At 36.1% G+C, this 26,904-nt stretch overlaps 1 protein-coding gene across 1 annotated transcript in view; it reads right to left on the minus strand.

Moving 5' to 3' along the window:
- The window catches only part of LOC144438662 (gem-associated protein 5-like), a 183,025-nt gene that overhangs the window by 101,523 nt on the left and 54,598 nt on the right, over positions 1-26,904 (minus strand). Inside the window, exons 5-8 of the mRNA XM_078127810.1 lie at positions 22,042-22,201; positions 20,733-20,945; positions 8,504-8,589; positions 4,705-4,781 (exon numbers count right to left, since the gene is read on the minus strand). Of these exons, the coding sequence (XP_077983936.1) occupies positions 4,705-4,781; positions 8,504-8,589; positions 20,733-20,945; positions 22,042-22,201 (536 nt within the window). The remainder of the gene's footprint in view (positions 1-4,704; positions 4,782-8,503; positions 8,590-20,732; positions 20,946-22,041; positions 22,202-26,904) is intronic.

Raw genomic sequence — 26,904 nt, forward strand, 5'->3', positions numbered from 1 at the left:
TCTACTGGAAGACTACCAAATTAGCAGTAGTCCATGGCACATACACTACTAAACATTGTACACATTATTATTATTATTATTATTATTATTATTATTATTATTATTATTATTATTATTATTATTACAAGTGAAGGGGTTTAAAAAGTATATAACAATAATGCATTGTGTGAGAGACAATTTAGAGGAATGGTGCCTGTTGGTCCTATTGTCAATAAAATACAAAATACATTTTCCTTAGGAGGCAACATTTTTGGGCAATTTATGGCAATTACGATTTGGCAAAGGACAAAGGGCCACATTTTAGACCAAGCAAAATCAAATATAATGCAAAGTGGACCCGTTTTAGACTCTTGAGTTCGAAAAAACCCTGACCCCATTTCAGACCAAATGACTTGAAAACAAACCCAAAAGGTCGGCACATCAATGTATACTCAAATAAGGGAGTAGCCCCCCCCCCCCCCCCCCCCCCCCGATATTTGTCTGAACAGCTCGCATCATGACCAAGCAATACATTGTTCTGTTATGATTTATAATGTTGCCAATAACATTCCCTGAAAACAATATTTGCAATGAGTCTTACTATATTTGTAATATTATTATTCCCAAAGCGCTGACTGGTACAATTATTTTGATTATACAGTATTGCAAAGTTTACTGAAAAGATTATCGATTTTTTTCCCGACACCCTGCAGGCGCTCAGAGCTGTGCGATCGAGTGTGATAAAATTGAGCCAGGTTTTTGAGCTATTGGTACTTATTTTATTGTTCACAATATATTTGTGTGCCGTTGTGGTGGAGTCAAATGATGTATCCTTTCTTTCGTTGCAAAACTTGGCCTCAGATTTCTGTTTGCTATGAAGACAGGTGTACTTGATATTTAAGGATCATTTACAGAAATAATAGTTACCAACGCAACGTTAGATTTGTTTACGAATTACGTCACTGTACCCATCATCAATGTCGCTTATCAGATGTCACACTAAATGATTATGTTGCTTCCCATCAGAAAATTTAACTTAAGGTAAGGGAAATTTTGATCGTAACATGTTCAGTCATGAAATCATCAGGTTTCTGGCAATTTCCATGACTTGTTTAGAAAGATTACAGTTCAATAATATTTGGAAGCAACAGCATAAAGTTAGCGCTAAATATTACGTGATAACAATCAATCCCAGTCAACCAGATGCACATGGTGGTATGTTTGTGCCTCATGTGTATGGTACCGGACGGACTAGCCTGTCTGTCAGTGTCACATTTTGCTTCTTATCTTCAAGATGTTTTAAGAACATGAAAATAGTCGTTGTCTGATCAACAGAATTTCTCTTCCACTGAAGTTTAGACAACATTTAGTTGTATTCTCATGTAAACGTCGTTGATCATGCATGATATGTCACACTGACCTCGTTTCCTTCGACGTCTTTATGAAACTAGGTCAAGGGTTAAATTTACCGAGAACGAACACTTTCGCTAGTCTTGTTTTGCCGCGTAATCATCAAATATTTTCCAGATAATTATGAATAATTTTCTTATTTTACACTTTGGGCTTTTTAGTTTTGTCTGATAACCAGCCACCTTGAATACTATGTACTCACTTTATTTCACTTTCTCTTGATTGGGTTCATTACCATCCACACAGTGATACGAAGCAGTTTCATTGTCTTTCAAAAACGTACCCGTCCCGTTTGTACTGAAGATTTATATGATTATTTGGCTGTTGCTATGGGCGTGGTATTGTTGCTAGGCACATTTGCATCCATTTTTTGAATGTTTATTCATTTGTCTTTCTATTCCTGTTGTTATCTTTGCAATATATGTGATTATTTGGCTGTTGGAATGGGCGTGGTCTTGTTGCTGGGCAATTTACATACATTTTTTGAATGTTTACTCAATTGTCTATCAAACCCTGTTGTTATCTTTGTGAAATACACGACTGTTTGGCTGTTGCTATGGGCGTGGTCATGGTTGCTAGGGTATTTGCATACATTTTTTGAATGTTTACTCATTTGCCTACCAGATGATGTTGTTATTTGACCAAAATATACTACCACTTGGTTGTTGCTAAGGGCATGGTCATGGTTGCTAGGGCCAATTTTGCCAAAATGTTTTGAAGAAAATCTGCAGAATAACACTTTCACAAACATCTCACCAAGTTTCAGACTCATTCACCAAGTACTTTTTGAGATATAACTTTTTGACCAAAAATGAACATTTTCACACCTAATTTGCATATCACTCATGGAATCATTGTATACTTAATATTTCTTCGTCCATACATCCCTAGATGCATTCCCATGAAATTTCAGCCTAATCTGCTCAGTAGTTTTGGAATTATAGATTTCTGACCAAAAAGACTCATTTTTAGCCCTAATTTGCATATCACTGATGGGACCATCATGTCATGAACAATTCTTAGTAAAAACACCCTGAAGAACGTTTCACCCAAATTTCAGCCCAATCTGAACAGTAGTTTTTGAGTTTACGTTTTTTTGACCAAAAATCACATTTTTTTACCCAAATCAAATACTGGTGGTAAGATCATTATGATTTGAACATTTTCCCAACTAGACACCCAAGCTAATGGCCCCAACAAATATCATGGCAATTGGCTCAGCGGTGTTTGACTTTAAGTTGTTTACACACACACACACACACACACACACAGAGACAGACAGACAGACAGATGCCAGGCGATCCCTCTAATAGCCTATAGCACTACTGAACCTCAGTTCAGTAGTGCTAACAAGCGACCTATCGGTCAGAATAGCTCCGTTTTTTTTTTTTTTTTTTTTTTTTTTTATTTTGGTGACATGTGGAAGTGGTTCAGTTCTTCACTATGCAGTTTTGTTTTAGCGATGTAATAAAGTGGTTACTGGTTTCATATGTCTCACTATAAAACACATTTTACACAGAAGTTGGTAATGTATTGTACTTTTATACCATAGTCACCATTTTATAACAAAAATCTACTGTTATGAAAAATTGCACAAAATCTCTGACAAAAAATGACTGGGAAATGCACACAAGAAAAAGAAAAAAAAGAGGATTTTGAGGTTGGCTATAAATAATTCCAGTGTCTTACAGCTTTAACCCCTGGAAAATGTTAATGATGAATGAAATAAACTAGGGATCTAAAATAATTTTGAGGCAATTTGAATTTCAATTTTCTAACAAATTTACCAAGTCAACAACATTCAACTTGTACTAGTTGTAGTAGATATATATAGGGAAGAAATGTATTAATCGCCATCTTAGTTTCCGTACGGCGACAATCCCAAGTACCCGAAAGAGAGTCATTCTCAGCCATACGTTACAGTGGTAACACTCGTTCATGTTCGATTACCTTTCATAAAGAAAACACAACGAAATGGTTGAAGTGATCTTTTTTTTTATTTCTTTTCATCACAAAAACAAAATATGTGTGATCAAAAGTGTTGTAAACTAAACCAGAAAGAATTATCGGACTGGCTAAACTTCCCTCTGAACTGGAGTAAGGTCCAAGCCTCGATAGTACGTGAGGAAATCGTCTCAAACTAGCGATACAACTTTCAAAATATAACTTGACATGTCTTCATTTGTTAGAGTTATACAATTCAAGACGGGTTTTCACTCGAAAAAAAAACAATTCTGTGAATAATGACACTCTGAACGCAGCGATTTCTCGGACGATGTTACCACTGTAAAGTATGGCTGGCAATGACTTGCTTCCGGGTTAGTCCCTCGTGCATCCGGGTACTTGGGATTGTCGCCGTACGGAAACTCACTTGTCGTGCATTACCACATCGGTAATTTTGCCACCAATATTGATCGTACAAAAACAAAACTCCATAAATGAACCATAAAGTACTTTCCCGTTCAAAATGTGATAATTTTAGAAAGAGTATTATCGTTTTTATTGATGACTGACTCTGTCAAAAATCGTCCCATACTCTTCAGTTCAGGCTAGGCATGCAAGACCTTACTTGATCGTGAGGTGCGTATACTGGAATGAACCATTCTGTAGGAGGGGTGGAGAATCTGATTTGAAGTTTACAACCGTGTTTCGAACAAATATTTGCCATTTGGGTGCACAATGCGTAGAATTAAGACTACAGCACATATTACATTGCTTGTTTGACGTCAATAGCGTCTTTTGAAAAGTTGCAGTTTACCTAAAGTCTCGCGGACTGATTTCCAATATGGCGTCGGTCATAATGCTCATTAACATATTCATTTTTTTTTTAAATTACAAAAAAAAATCATAAAAAATAGAAAAGAAGACGTGCTGACTTGAAATTAACAAATCTAAGTATGCTACCCTCTGTGCATCAACACACCAGATATCAAAGCAATCTGATAAAAGGTTTTCAAGGAGATGATGAAAATGTCATTTTCGGAAAAAAAATCATAAAAAATTGAAAATGGCACAGATCAACTTGGCATGAACAAATCTGAATAACCTTCCCCCAGGGAACATGCACACCAAATATCGAAGTATTCTGGCTGTTACTTTCGGAGAAAATGATGAAAATATAAACGTTTGACGGACACCTATGATTCACTCTACTCTAAACCTCCTATACCCCCTATACCTAAAGCTACGCTTTCAGCTTTCGCTGACAGCGGAGCTAAAAAAAAACCAATGAAATAGTAGTGAATATTCAGTGTACATTAATACACTGTATATGAAATCAACAACCACATGATGTAAATAGTAAAACCAACTTACCAACCAACAAACATGGTGGACCCCAGCCAACACTGTACACTGTCTTTTTATGGTAGGAACTGGAAATATTGGGAGGTCTGTAAAATAGAAAAGAAACAGAAATTAAGGAATTGAAAAAGACTTTATTTAATGTTTATTTATTTATTCATTTACTCACTCATGTTTCTATTTATTTATTTTTTTATCTATTTATTTATTTATTTATTCATCTTTCATATAAAGACTTCGTTTAAGTTCTCCAAATAAAACCTGTTGCAAGATGTACAAACCAACACACATGTTTATTGCAGTCTACTGAATGAGAAACAAAATGTTAACAGTGAACATTTTGGGATGCACTACTTGTTTGGCCTCGATTTTCAATTACATGCCCGTCACAGAGTGGTGTCGAAAGGTTGAGGGTAGGGGGTAACATATTGTCTTCCATATGACACAAGCAAGCAAGGACTTTATTATCCATTGTATACTTGGAAAGCTGAGGAAGTTTCCTTTCTAACATTATAATGATTGCCATGCAGATGCCAAGAAATAACATTTTTGGAGGCTTTAAATCACAGATTTCTGAAAAATCAACAATTTTTCTGCAAATTGACATAAACTTTCCATTCTTTTTTAGTCTGCTGTTAGTGAGAGCTGCATGGAGCTTTAGGTGTAGGTGGATTCTCTGTCGTCATCTGTCATCACACGTCTGTCTGTCAACTTTTTATTTTCATCTTCTTCTCCAACAGCGACAGTCAGAATACATTGATATTTGGTCTGCAAGTTGCTTGGGGACACTATTCAGATTGGATCGTATCATGACAACAATGAATATGCACATGTATGTCATAGGACACTGTCCTAATACCAACTTTGAATGAGATCTGTTCAAGCATGTCTGAGTTATGGCTTTAGACAGGGAAAATTCGCAAACAAAATTGTTGCTAGGTGGCCATATTGGATCGTATCAGAAAACAAATTGACGTGCATATGTATGCCATAGCATGTTGCCCCTGTACCAAGTTTGAAAAAATAGCACAAATATTGCGTTGCCGCACAACTTCATGTTCAGGGCAATGATAGATATATAATTTTTTGAAGATTTAAATTTGTAACCAAAACAAAATTTTCATACCTAATTTCCATCATCATAATCCAGCCATCCTATGTTGGAAGTGTACAAGACAAGTATAGCAACATCCTAATCAAACTTTAAAGGGATGTGTCTACAAGGTTTTGTATTTCTTTATTTTTTTAAATCAATTTGGAACCAAGTCATACCAATATAACAGGTTTATCTTTCTTGGTTGTCTTATTGTAATATTGTAAAAGCCAGCTACATTCACTTTATATGGGTAGGTGATGAAACAGCTGTCTTACAATATATTATATAATCCAGTCATAAACCAAACTGGCCATGCTACAGGCTTTACCACCAGAGGAAATAGTAAAGTAAACATTATAGTTAATTAACAATGTACTGTTCTCACTGTGTCAGCTATTAATGAGGACAAATCTACACATTCTCAACAAAGTTAAGCTCAATCTACTGGGTAATTTCAGAGTTGAAGATTTTTGAGGAAAAGCAATGACAAAGAATAACACTTCTAGAAACATCTCACCAAGTTTCAAACTCATTCACTTAGTATTTTTTGAGATATAAGTTTTGACCAAAATTCACATTTTTACACCTTAATTCCATATCACTCATGGAATCATGGTATGCTTAACATATCTTCGTCCATACATCCCTAAATGCATTTCCATTAAATTTCAGCCCAATCTGCTCAGTGGTTTTGGAATTATAGATTTTCAACCAAAAAGACACATTTTCAGCCCTAATTTGCATATTACTGATGGAATCATCCCGTCATGAACAAATCTTACTTTACACCCCTTTAAGAATGTTCCCACCAAATTTCGCACCAATCTGCCCAGTAGTTTCTGAGTTTAAGTTTTTTGACCAAAAATCACATTTTTTGACCCAAAACCCACATCCCTGATGCAATCACTTTCATTTGAACAATTTCCCAACTAGACACCAGAAGTAACATGACCACCAAATATCAAAGCAATCGGTCCAGCAGTTTTTGACTTTAAGTTGTTTACACACATACACACACACACACAGACAGACAGACAGACAGACAGACACTTTGCCATGCCTATAGCACTACTGAACCTTTCAGTTCAGTTGTGCTAAAAAATCGGTCCAGGCATCTCCAAGAAACGGCTGTGGACGGTCGGATGGACGGACGGACAGACGGAACCCAATCCAAAACATTTTGGAAAATAAGACAATGTAGAAGGCCATTCAGAGGCATAAAATATCAAACCATAGACATAGTTTGTTTTTTTTAGTGCTGGGAATTGCTCCCAGTGATTTTCTGTTATGCAGACATGTACACACAACCACACACATTTCTACAGAGTTCCATTCAGGTTTGGGACTACGTGACAGGGCTATATTGCATGCTCTACATCACATTGCTGTGGAACTGTCAAGGCTTTCCCAATCAGTCTACAAGCTATCCCAGAGTCACCCAGGCCCGGCAAATATAGCACCTATGGGCTCTGTGTGAGTAACCGTCCCAATTTTTCGAGTCATTACTCCAGAAGTCCCCCCAAAATTCGCACTCATTTTGTGAGTGAGACGCGGCTGAGTGATACAGCCTACCTATCGAGTCTGTAGGACCCTCACCCTGGGTTTGGATCAGTCACAGAAAAATCCCCTGTTTCCAGGGGGATTCGAACCCATGACCTCCCAAATGCTAATTCTGTGTGCTAACCACTACGCTACAGGGAGCCGGTCCATAGACGTAATTTAAAGTCTTACAATGCTTGAATATGATATTAAAATACCAGAATTGAGACAATTATACTATGCAGTATATATTATCTGGCTATGAAGTGTATTTTGTTGTGGCAAAGCTGAAAGATAATTTGTGGATGTGCACTTGGTAAATAACTTCTCCTGAAGTTTTAGTTTGGTTCCAAAAAATAATGAATAAAGAGTAAAACATTTCAAGACTTTTCAGACAATCAGAATTTTGATGGCCCAATGTCTGCTCAGCCCCCTTCCCATGGTCGTAAAGTTTTGCTCATTCCTTTTAGTGCATGTAAGATATGCAACAGCCTAGTTTAATCTCAATTCACTCTTGTATGCATCATCAGACCCAAGTAACCACTGTATAAGATATTATATAATTTGTAGAAAAAATAAAGAAATCCCCTTAATTTTGACACAAAGTGTGTATTTTACTGACATGCAAAGCCCACGACTCACGAGGATATTTTGCCCATCATCAAAAAAAAATTTTTAGGTAGACAATACTTGTTGCTCAATGGCAACTAAACTGGAAGAAAATTGGTTTACATGCCTTCAGTGATTGAAACTTTCACTCAAAGTGTCACAGTGCAGGATGAAAGGACATAATGCTTCTTTGTTGGTTATATGATACCAGACTATATTTGCTGGCTGTAGCATCCCTATCCAGCAGACACTACTTAAAATCTCCACTGGTGAAATGTAGTGTTATTAATTAGATCCCAATAAATATAATGTTACAGTAGCTGTTCCCTGAATCAGGCAGGATAAACAAGAATAGTAATCCCAATATTGTGATATTAATTTATCCTGAGTGGGATGATTATCCTGATTTTATATGATTCCTGACTGCCTCCACAAATTTGATGACATCTTGGATGTTTTCCTACACAAATAAATGTTAAACATGTCAACATCTAAATAGTAAAGAGAGTCACACATTTCATAACCTCTATTGTAAATCAACTAATTTGTATAAGTAGAACTGCTTACTTTTGAACCGTGACATCATAGATTCCAACCCTGCCATCATCAGTTCCATATGCTAGGTGGCCTTCTCTGTACGGATGCCAACATAACTGTCAATTAAAAAACGATATCATTAGTAAACTTTAGATACCAAGTCTTACAAAACATTGGACATTGAATATTGTTGAACTGCATTTGGCAGTTGCTATGGGCATGGGCTTGTTGCTAGGCATATTTGCATACATTTTTCACATGCCCAGCCATTCCTGTTGTTATCTTTGAAATATACATGTACAGGTACACCACCATTTGGCTGTTACTATGGGCGTGGTCTTGTTGCTAGGGATATTGTCATACATTTTTGAATGTTCATTTGCTTGCCTATTAATCCGTTATTATTGTTACAATATACATCACCATTTGCCTGTTGCTATGGGCGTGGTCTTGTTGCTAGGTATATTTGCATACATTTTATGGAATCTTTATTCACTTGTCTACCCTTTCCAGATTTCATCTTTGCAAATTAAATCATAATTTGGCTGTTGCTATAGGTGCGGTTTTGTTGCTAGGCGTATTTGCATACATTGTGTGATCTTTATTCACTTATTTACCTTTATAGAGAATCTAGCAGTTGTATTTTAAATAATGGCTTTTTCTCACCTTTTTTTCAATTGAGTGGAGGAGTAAGACAAGGAGATCCCTGTCTCCATATTTATGTATTTATTATAGTTATTGAGCTAATGTCAATTACATTTAAAAATAATCATGTCTGTGATATTAAATTATTCAATGTTAATTATCTTCTAGGACAATATGCAGATGATACTAATATGTTCTTGATGGGTCTAAAAAAAAGCCTTCTAACTGTTTTGGATATTCTTGACATGTTCACCAAGCATGAACGTCAATATGTTGAGAAGACAGGGGCATTACTTCACTCTAAACAAATACTTTACTCAACAAAAAATTGTGATGGATTGATGAACCACTCAGAGTTCTTGGTTGCAGTTTGAATGTTGGGAGATCATATCACAGAGCTAAATAACACCTACAGAAATCACAAAAATTGAAAATCTGTTGTATCCCTGGTCTAAGCGCCCATTAACATTAATTTGGAAAATTACAGTCATTAAAACATTGGCCATTCCAAAACTTATGTATTAAAATCTTACCCATGCACAGATAAATCAAACTCGTGTTAGTGTTCCTATTTGGAATGGTTGTAATGATAAGATCAACAAAAGTAGACTCTTATAGATGGGTGGTCTAAACACATGGTGCACCTGTCAACATATCCCATAGTCTTGCTGCTAGACGTTCGGGCTTTCTTTCGATGCTATAACTATAAGCGAAGAAGTTCGCATGTGAGGGCCTGCCCGAACAGTCTAGCGAATGTCATTTTCAGACCGGACATTCCATTGAGATTACATTGAGTGGTGGGTTGGGCCATCTATGCATATATATACTTTAATATATTCAATAACCTATGACCTCGGGGAATCTCTGCATGCATGTGTTGACAAACACATTTACGTCATTACTATGGCTTATCGGTTTATGGTAATTGTGAGTTTGATGAGTGTGTAGACGTTGTCATTCACACATTTCAGTTAACCCATTGGTGGTTATTTATACAAGCCCCTCCTTAAGATGAATATGCATGAATTTTTTAGCTATTGTCCTCTGTTTGTGCTTGTCGCTAATACGGTTCTCTGATTGGCAGTTATTTATATCCTGATGACATTCGCTAGACCTCGGATGTTCCATCCTCGATAGCGTTGTTCGGCTATGTGTCGTATTTTATCGGAAGAACATCCGAGGGCTAGCTGATAGACTACATATCCCAAGGCTTTGAGGCATTCTTGGATTCAGAGACTAATTAATCCTAATAACAAAAGTCAGTGTAAACAATTAGATTTTACTTTCTGGTATTACAGTGTTGGAATTAAGATTTTTGAGGCACATGAGTAGGCGTCATCTAGACGTTTATTACAGATAACAGTCAAAACAAGGCATCAACCAGACATTTATTACAGATCATAGTCAAAACAAGGCGTCAACCAGACATTTATTACAGATAACAGTCAAAACAAGGCGTCAACCAGACATTTATTACAGATAACAGTCAAAACAAGGCGTCAACCAGATGTTTATTACAGATCATAGTCAAAACAAGGCGTCAACCAGACATTTATTACAGATAACAGTCAAAACAAGGCGTCAACCAGACGTTTATTACAGATAATACTCAAAACAAGACATCAACCAGACATTTATTACAGATAACAGTCAAAACAAGGCGTCAACCAGATGGTTATTACAGATCATAGTCAAAACAAGGCGTCAACCAGATGGTTATTACAGATCATAGTCAAAACAAGGCATCAACCAGATGTTTATTACAGATCAGTCAAAACAACGCATCAACCAGACATTTATTACAGATCATAGTCAAAACAAGGTGTCAACCAGATGTTTATTACAGATCATAGTCAAAACAAGGTGTCAACCAGATGTTTATTACAGATCATAGTCAAAACAAGGCGTCAACCAGACGTTTATTACAGATAACAGTCAAAACAAGGCGTCAACCAGATGGTTATTACAGATCATAGTCAAAACAAGGCGTCAACCAGATGGTTATTACAGATCATAGTCAAAACAAGGCATCAACCAGATGTTTATTACAGATCAGTCAAAACAACGCATCAACCAGACATTTATTACAGATCATAGTCAAAACAAGGTGTCAACCAGATGTTTATTACAGATCATAGTCAAAACAAGGTGTCAACCAGATGTTTATTACAGATCATAGGCAAAACAAGGCGTCAACCAGACATTTATTACAGATCATAGGCAACACAAGGCGTCAACCAGACATTTATTACAGATAACAGTCAAAACAAGGCGTCAACCAGACGTTTATTACAGATCATAGTCAAAACAAGGCGTCAACCAGACATTTATTACAGATCATAGTCAAAACAAGGCATCAACCAGACATTTATTACAGATCATAGGCAAAACAAGGCGTCAACCAGACATTTATTACAGATCATAGTCAAAACAAGGCATCAACCAGACATTTATTACAGATAACAGTCAAAACAAGGCGTCAACCAGACGTTTATTACAGATCATAGGCAACACAAGGCGTCAACCAGACATTTATTACATATAAGTCAAAACAAGGCGTCAACCAGACATTTATTACAGATAACAGTCAAAACAAGGCGTCAACCAGACATTTATTACAAATAAGTCAAAACAAGGCGTCAACCAGACATTTATTACAGATAACAGTCAAAACAAGGCGTCAACCAGACGTTTATTACAGATCATAGTCAAAACAAGGCGTCAACCAGACATTTATTACAGATCATAGGCAAAACAAGGCGTCAACCAGACATTTATTACAGATAACAGTCAAAACAAGGCGTCAACCAGATGTTTATTACAGATAACAGTCAAAACAAGGCGTCAACCAGACATTTATTACAAATAAGTCAAAACAAGGCGTCAACCAGACATTTATTACAGATAACAGTCAAAACAAGGCGTCAACCAGACGTTTATTACAGATCAGTCAAAACAAGGCGTCAACCAGACATTTATTACAGATAAGTCAAAACAAGGCGTCAACCAGACATTTATTACAGATCAGTCAAAACAAGGCGTCAACCAGACATTTATTACAGATAACAGTCAAAACAAGGCGTCAACCAGACATTTATTACAGATCATAGTCAAAACAAGGCGTCAACCAGACATTTATTACAGATAACAGTCAAAACAAGGAGTCAACCAGACATTTATTACAGATCATAGGCAAAACAAGGCGTCAACCAGACATTTATTACAGATAACAGTCAAAACAAGGCGTCAACCAGACGTTTATTACAGATCATAGTCAAAACAAGGCGTCAACCAGACATTTATTACAGATCATAGTCAAAACAAGGTGTCAACCAGACGTTTATTACAGATAACAGTCAAAACAAGGCGTCAACCAGATGTTTATTACAGATCATAGGCAAAACAAGGCATCAACCAGACGTTTATTACAGATAACAGTCAAAACAAGGCGTCAACCAGACATTTATTACAGATCATAGGCAAAACAAGGCGTCAACCAGACATTTATTACAGATAACAGTCAAAACAAGGCGTCAACCAGACGTTTATTACAGATCATACTCAAAACAAGGCGTCAACCAGACATTTATTACAGATAATTCAAAACAAGGCATCAACCAGATGTTTATTACAGATCATAGTCAAAACAAGGCATCAACCAGATGTTTATTACATATAAGGCAAAACAAGGCGTCAACCAGACATTTATTACAGATAACAGTCAAAACAAGGCATCAACCAGATGTTTATTACAGATCATAGTCAAAACAAGGCGTCAACCAGACATTTATTACAGATAACAGTCAAAACAAGGCGTCAACCAGATGTTTATTACAGATAACAGTCAAAACAAGGCGTCAACCAGACATTTATTTCAGATCATAGGCAAAACAAGGCGTCAACCAGACATTTATTACAGATCATAGGCAAAACAAGGCATCAACCAGATGTTTATTACAGATAACAGTCAAAACAAGGCATCAACCAGATGTTTATTACAGATCATAGGCAAAACAAGGTGTCAACCAGACATTTATTACAGATAACAGTCAAAACAAGGCATCAACCAGATGTTTATTACAGATCATAGGCAAAACAAGGCATCAACCAGACATTTATTACATATAAGTCAAAACAAGGCGTCAACCAGACATTTATTACAGATAACAGTCAAAACAAGGCGTCAACCAGACATTTATTACAGATAACAGTCAAAACAAGGCGTCAACCAGACATTTATTACAGATCATAGTCAAAACAAGGTGTCAACCAGATGTTTATTACAGATAACAGTCAAAACAAGGCGTCAACCAGACGTTTATTACAGATAAGTCAAAACAAGGCGTCAACCAGACATTTATTACAGATAACAGTCAAAACAAGGCGTCAACCAGATGTTTATTACAGATAACAGTCAAAACAAGGCGTCAACCAGATGTTTATTACAGATAACAGGCAAAACAAGGCGTCAACCAGACATTTATTACAGATAACAGTCAAAACAAGGCGTCAACCAGATGGTTATTACAGATCAGTAAAAACAAGGTGTCAACCAGACATTTATTACAGATCATAGTCAAAACAAGGCGTCAACCAGACATTTATTACAGATCATAGTCAAAACAAGGCGTCAACCAGACATTTATTACAGATCATAGTCAAAACAAGGCGTCAACCAGATGGTTATTACAGATCATAGTCAAAACAAGGCGTCAACCAGACATTTATTACAGATCATAGTCAAAACAAGGCGTCAACCAGACATTTATTACAGATCATAGTCAAAACAAGGCGTCAACCAGACATTTATTACAGATAACAGTCAAAACAAGGCGTCAACCAGACATTTATTACAGATCATAGGCAAAACAAGGCGTCAACCAGACATTTATTACAGATAACAGTCAAAACAAGGCGTCAACCAGACATTTATTACAGATAACAGTCAAAACAAGGCGTCAACCAGACATTTATTACAGATAACAGTCAAAACAAGGCGTCAACCAGATGTTTATTACAGATAACAGTCAAAACAAGGCGTCAACCAGATGGTTATTACAGATCATAGTCAAAACAAGGCGTCAACCAGACATTTATTACAGATAAGTCAAAACAAGGCATCAACCAGATGTTTATTACAGATCACAGTCAAAACAAGGCGTCAACCAGACATTTATTACAGATCACAGTCAAAACAAGGTGTCAACCAGATGTTTATTACAGATCAGTCAAAACAAGGCGTCAACCAGATGTTTATTACAGATCATAGTCAAAACAAGGCGTCAACCAGACATTTATTACAGATCACAGTCAAAACAAGGTGTCAACCAGATGTTTATTACAGATCACAGTCAAAACAAGGCGTCAACCAGACGTTTATTACAGATCATAGTCAAAACAAGGCATCAACCAGACGTTTATTACAGATCAGTCAAAACAAGGCGTCAACTGAAAATTTATCTAGAGACAGTAACAGCTATGCAATATGTAAGGTATAAACCAGACGTTTATTACAGATCATAATCAAAACAAGGTGTCAACCAGATTTTTAACCTTTTAGATGAGATTGTCAATACATTTATTTGAAAAACTATTGCAGAAAGTAAGAAATTATGGTTCCATGGCTTTACCAAGCAATTCCGCGATTGTGGAAATGAAAAATCAGTTAAATCTCTTAGCCTTATGTTCCATTTCAACACAATGGCAATATTTGTAAATGTTGCTATAGGCAAGGTCTTGTTTCTTGTTGCTAGGTATATTTGCATATATTTATTGAATGTTTATTTACTTATCTATTGTTCAATGTTATTTTCATGATATACATTATCATTTGCTTGTTGCTATGGGTGTGGTCTTGTTACTAGGCATATTTGCATACATTTTTATTCACTTGGCTACCCTTCCCAGTTTGCATCTTTGCAATATAAACCATCATTTGGCTGTTGCTATGGGTGTGGTCTCAATACTCGGCATATTTACATACAATTTTTAATTCTTTATTCACTTACTGACATGTACCCATCCCTGTTGTTAATGTTATCTTTGTAATATGTATCACCATGGCTATGGTTGCTAGGGCCAATTGTGTCAACAATATTTTAACAAAATAACAGAACACATTCAGAAACATCTCCATTCATCATTTTGTTTTCAAGATCTACGTTTTTGACCAAAATTGAGATTTTTAGACCTAATTTCCATATCACTAATGGGATGATCTTCTTGTAAATGCATTTTCATCTACACATGCCCAGATGCATCCCAATTAAATTTCAGCTTAATCTGCTGAGTAGTTTTGGAATGATAGATTTTTTACCTGAAAGACACATTTTTAGAGCCTATAATTTGTAAATCACTGATGGGATCATCATGTCATGAATAATTCTTATGGGATCATCATGTCATGAATAATTCTTATGGGATCATCATGCAGGGCTCGAAATTAACGGTGGTCTTGCATCCAAAAGCCACCACTTTTTCATTTTGGACGACAAAAAACGAAAAGTTGGTGGTCCATGTGGACCACCACTTAAATTTTGTTCGTTTTGAATACTTTGGTGACGACCTTGTTCGATAAATGACCGAACATCACTTCCATATTTATTCTCTGATCCTGGCTGCAAAGGCCGACTGAATTGCTGTATCACCACTCCCAGCTGTCACTCATCTACTTGCATTTGATAAAAAACCGTTTCACCTATTCCACAAACGAGTAACTTATATGATTATATTTCCTGGGTAGCCATGAAACTAATGATAAATATGCAATATATGATGTTTTGCAATACCATTGGACATCATCATTGGAGATGCCGTAAGACAAAGTATATCATGAATAAATAATAATAAACGTCATCAAATGCCATGCAGTTGTGTAATATTTACCGAGATTCCAAAGATCGTAAGTCTGTGTTTGACTTATTAGGACCACATGGGAAAGTTCCTTTGATAATTAAAAGTTAAAATTCACAATATGAGCGGCGGTTCATTTAAGTTTGGATTTAAATGAGTCTGTTCTGAGGAAAGTGATGGCCCAATCTCAGCAAGAAAAACACGGAAATGCAAGCTTAAGTACGAATATATCTCGCGGTGAGTGGACTTGCGCTTCCAGCTTGCACTATCACAAAAACAATTTTAAGTACCAGTACGAGCACCAGCACAGACTGTACTACTGTATACAGTTGACCCAGACATAACAACGAGGTCACGGTGAAATGATCGAGAACCTGACAGTGTCCCGGCCCCGTCGTCACCTAAAAATCTGAAAGTGGTGAAGAAGTACTCAGAGAAATAAAAGGCCACACGCCCATGGTTAATATACTGCAGTGAAAATCTTTATTCACCATTAACATGGTGAAAACAAATAAAAGTTTCATTTTGCAGTGGCCACCACATTTTAGTTTGAACCACCAGAATGTAATCTTGGTGGTCCACACAGACCACCACATTTTAAATTTAATTTCGAGCCCTGTCATGTCATGAATACTTCTTAATCTAAACAACCATAAGAACGCTCAAACATAATCTCAGCCCCATCTCCTCAGTAATTTGGGAATTATGGATTATGGACTTTTGACCAAAAAGACACATTTTTAGACCAAAGTGGCATATCACTTATGGGCAGTGTGTGAAATTAAAGGTAAAATGACTACTGTACATAAGGACCGACAGGTAGCAAAAGCAATGCAGTTCACATTCACGACCTGTATCTACAGCACCCCCTCCCCCAACTTACAGATCAAATGATTTTGAACTTTAATATCATACAACATATCTTTTGATATACTAAAACAAAAGAGTACAATGAATTGTTTAATATCCACTCCTTATGTTATCAAAATATTATCTGTTCTTAAAATTGAAAATTTCCCCTCACATCAAAAAAAAATTACTTCAAAGCTAATTTTGGATTTGACAAATGGACCCTTAGAATTACCAGATAACAAAGATGTACTTGATGATACCAGTACCCTGTGAGCAGACAGCTGGCCACATGCACTGCGACATCTGAATCACGAAGTTGGGAGGAATTTTCTGCTAAATTACACCTAACCTTCCAAAATATCAGACATTTCCCAACTCCGACCTTAATTACGGAGCCTTCAGGACCCAGTACCCCATCAAAATCGGCAAAAAGTAGCAATGCATTTTGAAATGGGTAGTACGCCGACATCTCGCTAATGTTTTCAGTGACAGTGTAATCTTGCCTATTTCAGTTTGCCCAGCAGCGTTTGTAGCGTTTGCTTCCAGTTAAACATTGGATGAAAAAAAGGACAAAAACAAAACAAAAAATCGTCAAAATCACAACAAACTGCCAAGCAGCCTGAAACAATTGCCTTCTATTCTTGTCATATTCTTTCTGCTGTTGGCGTCTTTCTTGCTCTGTCTGTTTCATCTTCTTCTTCAGAGGCTCATTATCGCCTTTAAATATTGCCACATACTTACAAATACAACATGGAACTGTCTGAAACAAGTTAAAAGTTTCTTATACTTCGAACAGTAAACTTTACATTGATTATGGCGAAGAGACGCATGTGCTGCTTAAAATGTGTCAGAAAGTCTAAGATTAGTCAAGACCCAAATAATTAGAGCAATTCAACCAATCATGTCATTTCTAGCATAAAGTATATATATGCCATATGTAGACTTGATATCAACACTGACAACATCAATAGGGAGCTAGCTCTGACGCTTGACAGCTTAATTTCATGTAGGTAAAACTGGATATATTATTGATTAAATGTTATTATTTACTCCAGATTCCAATTGGTCATAAGGACCGACAAGTTGTTGTAATTCTGAAAAACTGCTAGGGACTTTTGAATGTTTGTTCAGTTGTCTAAGAATGCATGTTGTTATCTTTGTGATATACAAAATTGTATGGCTGTTGCAATACGCATGGTCATGGTTGCTAGGGATATTTGCATAGAGTTGAATGTTTAAACACTTACCTATCAGATGATGTTGTTATTTTAACAAATTATACTGGCATTTGGTTGTTGTTAAGGGCATGGTCATTGTTGCTAGGGCCAATTGTGTCAAAATGTTTTGAAAAAAATCTGCAGAATATCACTTCTAGAAAGTACATTGTACTGTTTGAAATATAAGTTTTTGACCAAAATTCACATTTTTCACCTAATTTGCATATCATAGATGAGATCATTATATGCTTAATATTTCTTCATCTACATGTATACACCCCAAGATGCATCCCCATTAAATTTCAGCCCAATCTGCTCAGTAGTTTTGGAATTAAAGATTTTTTACCAAAAATACACATTTTAGCCCTAATTTGCATATCACTGATGGAATCATCATGCCATGAACAAATCTTAATTTACACACCCCTATGAACATTCCCATGCATCAATCTGACCAGTAGTTTTTCAGTTTACGTTTTTGATCATTCCCAAATCAATAACTCTGATGCGATCATTATTGCTTTGAACAATTTCGCAACAAGACACCGAAAGTAATGTCCCTACCAAATACCAAGGCAATCGGTCTGGCGGTTTTTGAGTTTGAGTCTCTCTCTCTCACTCTCACACGCATGCACGCACGCACGCATGCACACATGCACGCACGCACGCACACACACACACACCCCAACACCACTACCACCAAACCCCATCACCCCTAGACAAGAACCTGGGGAAATGTAATCCAAAGTTTTACATACCAGAAATCACACAGTAAATTTCTTCTAAATCATCAAGAATGAGCTTACAAGGCCTGTTCTTTGTAACATGTAGCAGTTACTTGAGACATGCAAAACTTTCAGGAAGGAATCTGGGTCATTCAGCATGCAATGTTAGATGTGAAGCATTCCCTAGAATGCAATGCTTTGTGAGATAAAAATAAATTTGGTGCAGGAACCTTTGATTAAAAAAGTCTCTGTAGCATTGTGTGTACACGTCTACATAACAGACCAGATTTAAACTGAATGCCTCCCGTAAGGGAATCACTAATTATGCAAATAACTCATTAAACTAAAAACAACTATGGTAACAGGCTTTGTTTTTTGGACAAGCGTGCTTTCTTAGGTTAATGTATGTAAGAGTGTATGATACTGCTTAATGCAGTCTTAAGATATAGCCTAATTACCGAAAATCATTAATTATGCAAATTATTCATTAACACTGTAAGGTACATCAACTAACTTTATAGAACATACACAATTTCTTATGGTTAATATATGTACTGAATTGTATTGAAATTGAAGTATGTATTCTTAAGATATAGCCTAATTACCGAAAATCATTAATTATGCAAATTATTCATTAACACTGTACGGTGCATCAACAAACTTGATAGGACATATGTGTTTTCTTATGGTTAACGTATGTACTAAATTATGTTGAATTTGAAGTATGTATTCTTAAGATATAGCCTAATTACCAAAAATAATTAATTATGCAAATTATTCATTAACACTGTACGGTGCATCAACAAACTTAATAGGACATATGTGTTTTCTTATGGTTAATGTATGTACTAAATTATGTTGAATTTGTAGTATGTATTCTTAAGATATAGCCTAATTACCAAAAATAATTAATTATGCAAATTATTCATTAACGTTGTAAGATACATCAACGAATTTTATAGGACAAATGTATGTTGTTATGTTTAACGAATACACTAAATTATATTGAAATTGAAGTATGCAAATGCAGTCTTAAGATATTGCGTAATTAGTTGATTTCATTAATATGCAAATTTCTCTAATTAAACATTAACAGATCTGGCTCAAAACCTAATCAGGTCTCGCCATTACCCTAAAGATTATATATCCCAAATTTCATTACAATTGAGCCAGCCAATTTTTAGAAAATGATGACACAGAGACAGACAGACAGACAGACAGACAGACAGACAGACAGACAGACAGACAGACAGACAGACACACACACACACACACACACACACACACACACACAGACAAACATTCCCCTTTTAATACCTCCCGTACCCTTACGAGAGTTAAAAATCACTGGCAGTAATATATTCTCAGCACAAAAAAAAAATCACAAAAAACCCACTTTGGATTAAATTTCTCCAGACTCTTGTCTGGAGTGCTGTAGATGAGCCCTAGCAGTGAGAGTCTGGGTAATTGAGACTATAGTGAATACAACCTACATTGTACAATTCAAACTGAGCATGCTCAGATGCAAAGAACAGTGGGATTATTTGTAGTTATGGTAATACTGTAATGCAAGGGTCTTGGTAATCAAGACTAGATTATTTGTGTTTACATACAACAACTTGACAACATGGATCATTTCCTGTTCATCAATGTTTACCCATGATACACCATTCAAAATGGTGGTTTTGCAAGTTGCCTATTGGCTTTTTCCACAGGCCACAAAACTTTCAAACAATCCACATCAAAGCTGGTGGTTTGTACCAATTCATAAAACAAAAACATTTGATTCCACAGCAATTATAGGTAAGAGAGTACTTGATGATACCTGGGTAGTTTTCATGAACAAAATAATTGTCAGACTCTATAATTAATGAAAGAGTCAGGAAGATAAGATTTTCAATAACAATAATTTCCTGTAAAAAATACTATGATCATTGATAATTATCAACACGTCAGAAAAGTACTCACTGCTGTAACCTTTGACCTTGTTCCTTGCCATAATACAGATACATCATATGCATTAATAGGGGATGAAGTATTCCATATACGTATCATGTTATCACCGACACCTATAGCTAGTCTACCTGGATCAATGGGTGATGTCACCATACTATACACAAAGCCACCCAGTGTTGGGATTGTGTACATCACTTTAGATGATGCTAACGTCCATGAAATGATCTATGGAAAAAAGGAGATATGTACTGTATTAGTAACTTAGTACTGCATTAAGTAACTTAGTACTGCATTAGTAACTTAGTACTACAGTAGTAACTTAGCACTGTATTTGTAACTTAGTACTGCATTAGTAACTTAGTACTGCATTAGTAACTTAGTACTACATTATTAACTTTGTACTCTATTAGTAAACTTAGTGCTCTATTAGTAACTTAGTACTGTAACTTAATACTAGATTAGTAACTTAGTACTGTATTAGTAATTTAGTACTGCATCAGTAACTTAGTACTACATTAGTAACAGTACTGCATTAGTAATAGTACTGTATTAGTAACTTAGTACTACATTAATAACTCAGTACTTCATTGTTAACTTAGTACTACATTAGTAACTATGTACTGTATTGGTAACTTAGTACAGTATTACTAACTTAGTACTGTATGGGTAACTTAGTACTACATTAGTAATGTTTGGACTATTTTAAAATAGTCACTCTTACCTGTCTATCCATTGATAATGTTATGACTATATTAAAATAGTCACTCTTACCTGTCTATCCACTGATAATGTTAGGACTATTTTAAAATAGTCACTCTTACCTGTCTATCCATTGATAATGTTAGGACTATATTAAAATAGTCACTCTTACCTGTCTATCCATTGATAATGTTAGGACAATATTAAAATAGTCACTCTTACCTGTCTATCCATTGATAATGTTAGGACTATATTAAAATAGTCTCTCTTACCTGTCTATCCATTGATAATGTTAGGACAATATTAAAATAGTCTCTCTTACCTGTCTATCCACTGATAATGTTAGGACTATATTAAAATAGTCTCTCTTACCTGTCTATCCACTGATAATGTTAGGACAATATTAAAATAGTCTCTCTTACCTGTCTATCCATTGATAATGTTAGGACAATATTAAAATAGTCACTCTTACCTGTCTATCCATTGATAATGTTAGGACTATATTAAAATAGTCACTCTTACCTGTCTATCCATTGATAATGTTAGGACAATATTAAAATAGTCTCTCTTACCTGTCTATCCATTGATAATGTTAGAACTATATTAAAATAGTCACTCTTACCTGTCTATCCATTGATAATGTTAGAACTGTATTGAAATTGGCATCACCACCATGTACTACATTAAAGATTATTCTGTTATGACCTTTGCCATCACCTTGACCCAACAGTCTCCATTTCTGTTTTCCGGGCTTACAAACATCCCATAATAGTAAATCACCACTGCAATAGTGAACATGTAAATTCAACAATATCAAATACTATAGATGGCTTATCATTGCTTTGCAGTAAAGTGAGAGAAACATGTCCCATTCCAAACTGAATATCTCAATTATATACTCCTTGGTAAAAATGGATTACAAAATCCTGTCAAAACTACTGCTCATCATATATACATTATATAAATCTTATACCTTTTCAAAGAATGATTGACAAGATTTTCAGGCATGCAGGTATACTTGAAAACATTGCCTTTTAAAAAATACAATGTACACAATGTAGGTGAGGTTTAAATCACAAGAAAACATCAAGAAAATACTGTCAAAGGAGCAAAAAAATACTGTCAAAGGAGTAAAAAGAATAAATAATATATATACATGTACAGCCACTAGAAAGTAGTAAAATCAATGTCTTGAGTAAATACATGTGGAGGTGAGATAACGGTGTATGACATAGCAGTCACTTGTAAGACAAGTCATTGAGAATGACATAGTCCCCGCTATAATTGGTTTTAAGGAATTATCACTACTCTGATCACGCAACAACATTTGTGAACCTAAAACAAACAGACTTAGATATGTTGTGTGTGCTTGTTGGACATGGAATATGCCTCCAACAATAAAGGATTGGTTGGGTATGGGGGATCATATCACGATGAAAATGGAGTCTGAGTTATGGCTTCAGACATGGAAAATTCACAAACAAAATGGCTGCCAGGCAGCCATATTGGATCGTATCACGACGAAAATGGATATACACATGTATGTCATAGAACACTGTCCTAATGCCAACTTTGAATGAGATCTGTTCAAGCATGTCTGAGTTATGGCTTTGGACATGAAAATTCACAAACAAAATGGCTACCAGGCAGCCATATTGGATCGTATCACAATGAAAATGGATATACACATGTATGTCATAGAACACTGTCCTAATGCCAACTTTGAATGAGATCTGTTCAAGCATGTCTGAGTTATGGCTTTGGACATGAAAATTCACAAACAAAATGGCTACCAGGCAGCCATATTGGATCGTATCACAATGAAAATGGATATACACATGTATGTCATAGAACACTGTCCTAATACCAACTTTGAATGAGATCTGTTCAAGCATGTCTGAGTTATGGCTTTGGACATGAAAATTCACAAACAAAATGGCTGCTAGGCGGCCATATTGGATCGTATCATGACAACAATGAATATGCACATGTATGTCATAGAACACTGTCCTAATACCAACTTTGAATGAGATCTGTTAAAGCATGTCTGAGTTATGGCTCTAGACAGGGAAAATTCGCAAACAAAATGGTTGCTAGGCGGCCATATTGGATCGTATCATAAAACAATTTGACGTGCATATGTATGCCATAGTATGTTGCCCCTGTACCAAGTTTGAAAAAAATCGGTCCAGGCATCGCCAAGAAACAGCTGCGAACGGACGGACGGATGGACGCACAGCTGGACGCACGGACGCACGGACACACGGACACACGGAACCCAATCCATAAGTCCCCGTTCCGGACTTCGTCCGCGGGACTAATAACCATGTGAATAACATAATGACACATTTATAAAATAACCATGTCTATTGCACAGTGACCACTTGTCATACAAGCGACCTATCGGTCAGAATAGCTCCGCTGTTTGTTTTTTTAATTTAATTTTTTATTTTGGTGACATGTAGAAGTGGTTCAGGTCTTCACTATGCAGTTTTGTTTTAGCGATGCAATAAAGTGGTTAGTGGTTTCATATGATGTCTCACTATAAAACACATTTTACACAGAAGTTGGTAATGTATTGTACTTTTATACCATAGTCACCATTTTATAACAAAAATCTACTGTTATGAAAAAATGCACAAAATCTCAGAAAAAAATGACTGGGAAATGCACGCAAGAAAAAGAAAAAAAGAGGATTTTGAGGTTGGCTATAAATAATTCCAGTGTCTTACAGCTGTAACCCTGGAAAATTTTAATGATGAATGAAATAAACTAGGGATCTAAAATAATTTTGAGGCAATTTGAATTTCAATTTTCTAACAAATTTACAAAGTCAACAACATTCAACTTGTACTAGTTGTGGTAGATATATATAGGGAAGAAATGTATTAATCGCCATCTTAGTTTCCGTACGGCGACAATCTCAAGTACCCGGAAGAGAGTCATTCTCAGCCATACGTTACAGTGGTAACACTCGTTCATGTTCGGTTACCTTTCACAAAGAAAACACAACGAAATGGTTGAAATGATCTTTTTTTTTATTTCTTTTCATCACAACAACAAAATCTGCGTGATTGATCAAAAGTGTTGTAAACTAAACCAGAAAGAATTATCGGACTGGCTAAACTTCCCGATGAACTGGAGTAAGGTCCTATTACTTCCAAGTAAGCCTCGATAGTACTATAGTACGTGAGAAAATCGTCTCAAACTAGCGATACAACTTTCAAAATATAACTTGACATGTCTTCATTTGTTAGAGTTATACAATTCAAGACGGGTTTTCACTCGAAAACAACAATTCTGTGAATAATGACACTCTGAACGCAGCGATTTCTCGGACGATGTTACCACTGTAACGTATGGCTGACAACGACTTGCTTCCGGGTTAGTCCCTCGTGCATACGGGTGGATTGTCGGCGATTAATACATACATCGTCTGATATTTTAATTCACAGTGTTTCTTGTGACCGGCGCCTGTCAGCAGACTCTGCCATTTTTTCATCATTCCATTGTATTTAAACCTTGTACTTGACATTTCGCAATATTTATAATTCTCAACAAAATACCTCAACATGCCTCACTTCGCTCGTACTCAAAGCAGCCCCGCGCGGTATGATCACTGACACTGATGACATGATGAGAGAGAACCTTTTCGGATTTACATGTAAAACGGGGAAAGATACGCAAAACATAATGCAAAGTCTGAAGCCAAATTAAAGTTGTAATTATTTTAATTATTTTTACTTGCCAAATATTTGCATTTTGGAAAGGCAAGACACGTTCATGTCGTTTAACTTTACATGTGAACTGTCGGCCATAACTTCAACCGCATGTCTGGCATGCCCTTCCTTACGCAAGTTGTCTGAATTCTGGTTCACTGTCATTCCAAATTGCACGACAATATAGAATTAACCACAAGTTACATGTTATCTGAAAACATCACACTTTTATAGTGGGTCTGAAGTGTGATTTTAGTGAGTACCAAGAACGTCCTGTGTTGATACTCAAGATACTTGCTGTGGAAAATCGCTCGGTCAAATGAGGTCACCTTCAGCTTCTGGTCGAATCAGGATAGAGTATGCAAATGAGGATGTTGCGGACTGATTTGAAGTTTACAACCCTGTTTCGAACAAACGCTTGTCATTTGGGCGCCCAATGCGTAGAATTATGACTATAGCACATATTACATTGCTTGTTTGACGTCAATAGTGTCTTTTGAAAAGTGGCAGTTTACTTAAAGTCTCGTCGACTGATTTCCAATATGGCGTCGGTCATTATGCTCATTAACATATTCATTTTTTTTTCAAATTACAAAAAAAAAATCATAAAAAATAAAAATGAGGATGTGCTGACTTGAAATTAACAAATCTGAGTAAGCTACCCCCTGCGCATCAACACGCCAGATATCAAAGCAATCTAATGAGAGGTTTTCAAGGAGTTGATGAAAATGACATTTTATGAAAAAAAATCATAAAAAATTGAAAATGGCACAGATCAACTTGGCATGAACAAATCTGAATAGCCTCCCCCCAGGGAACATGCACACCAAATATCGAAGAATTCCGACTGTCACTTCCGGAGTAGATAGTAAAAATATAAAAGTTTGACGGACACCTATGATTCACTCTACTCTCTATACCTCAATACCCACCTATACCTAAAGCTACGCTTTCAGCTTTCGCTGACAGCGGAGCTAATAAATGTAACCATTGTCTATAAATTACACTGTGACCACTGCTTAAAAACAACCATGTGTACAACACAGTGACTATCTATACAAAATCATGTAAGATAACAATGTGTATTACAGTGATTTCCAGTTGTGACAGTTACATAACGTAGTGAAATCGTTGTCCATTAAATTCAACTACTGATAGAACTTTTCAATGACGTTTGACAATGTGTTTTTGAAAATTTCACAATGTTTTCAACATTATAACTAAGTCTTGCCAGTGTTGATGTTTTAAGCATATGACTCTGAGCCGAGTTCTATGCATAACCGGTGTAGGCACCCGTTCGTTAGCCAGTCTCTCGATATGTCTCATTTTTTCCGACGAAAGTGTCTACATTTTGTCAAAGAATTAATCACTGCTCTTGACAAATGTCACATCATTGGCAAAATGTTCCCTACCTTAAAGTCTGTGGTGTGATTTTACTGATCTCAACATATACGTTAGTAGTAGTGGCGACAGCAGCTGTATGAACAGCTGTGCGCTGTAGCCCCATCACTTCGAAAAATTGATACGCATTCAGCGTAAGTTTCGGAATATTTTAGTTCAAAATTATCATCGTAATAGAAAAAAAATAGTAAGTGTATGTATATAATCACAGATACGGCCAACATCAGGGGAATCATTCGTCCTCGATGACGTAGCACTCATTCGGAATACTGAGAGATTATATAAGTATTGCACAGTGACCACTTGTAAGATAACCATGTGTATTTAAATTATTAAAAAATACCGCCAATGGCATTGTAGCACAA

Source organism: Glandiceps talaboti, chromosome 8 (genome assembly GCF_964340395.1).
Source record: "Glandiceps talaboti chromosome 8, keGlaTala1.1, whole genome shotgun sequence".
Lineage (NCBI taxonomy): Eukaryota > Metazoa > Hemichordata > Enteropneusta > Spengelidae > Glandiceps > Glandiceps talaboti.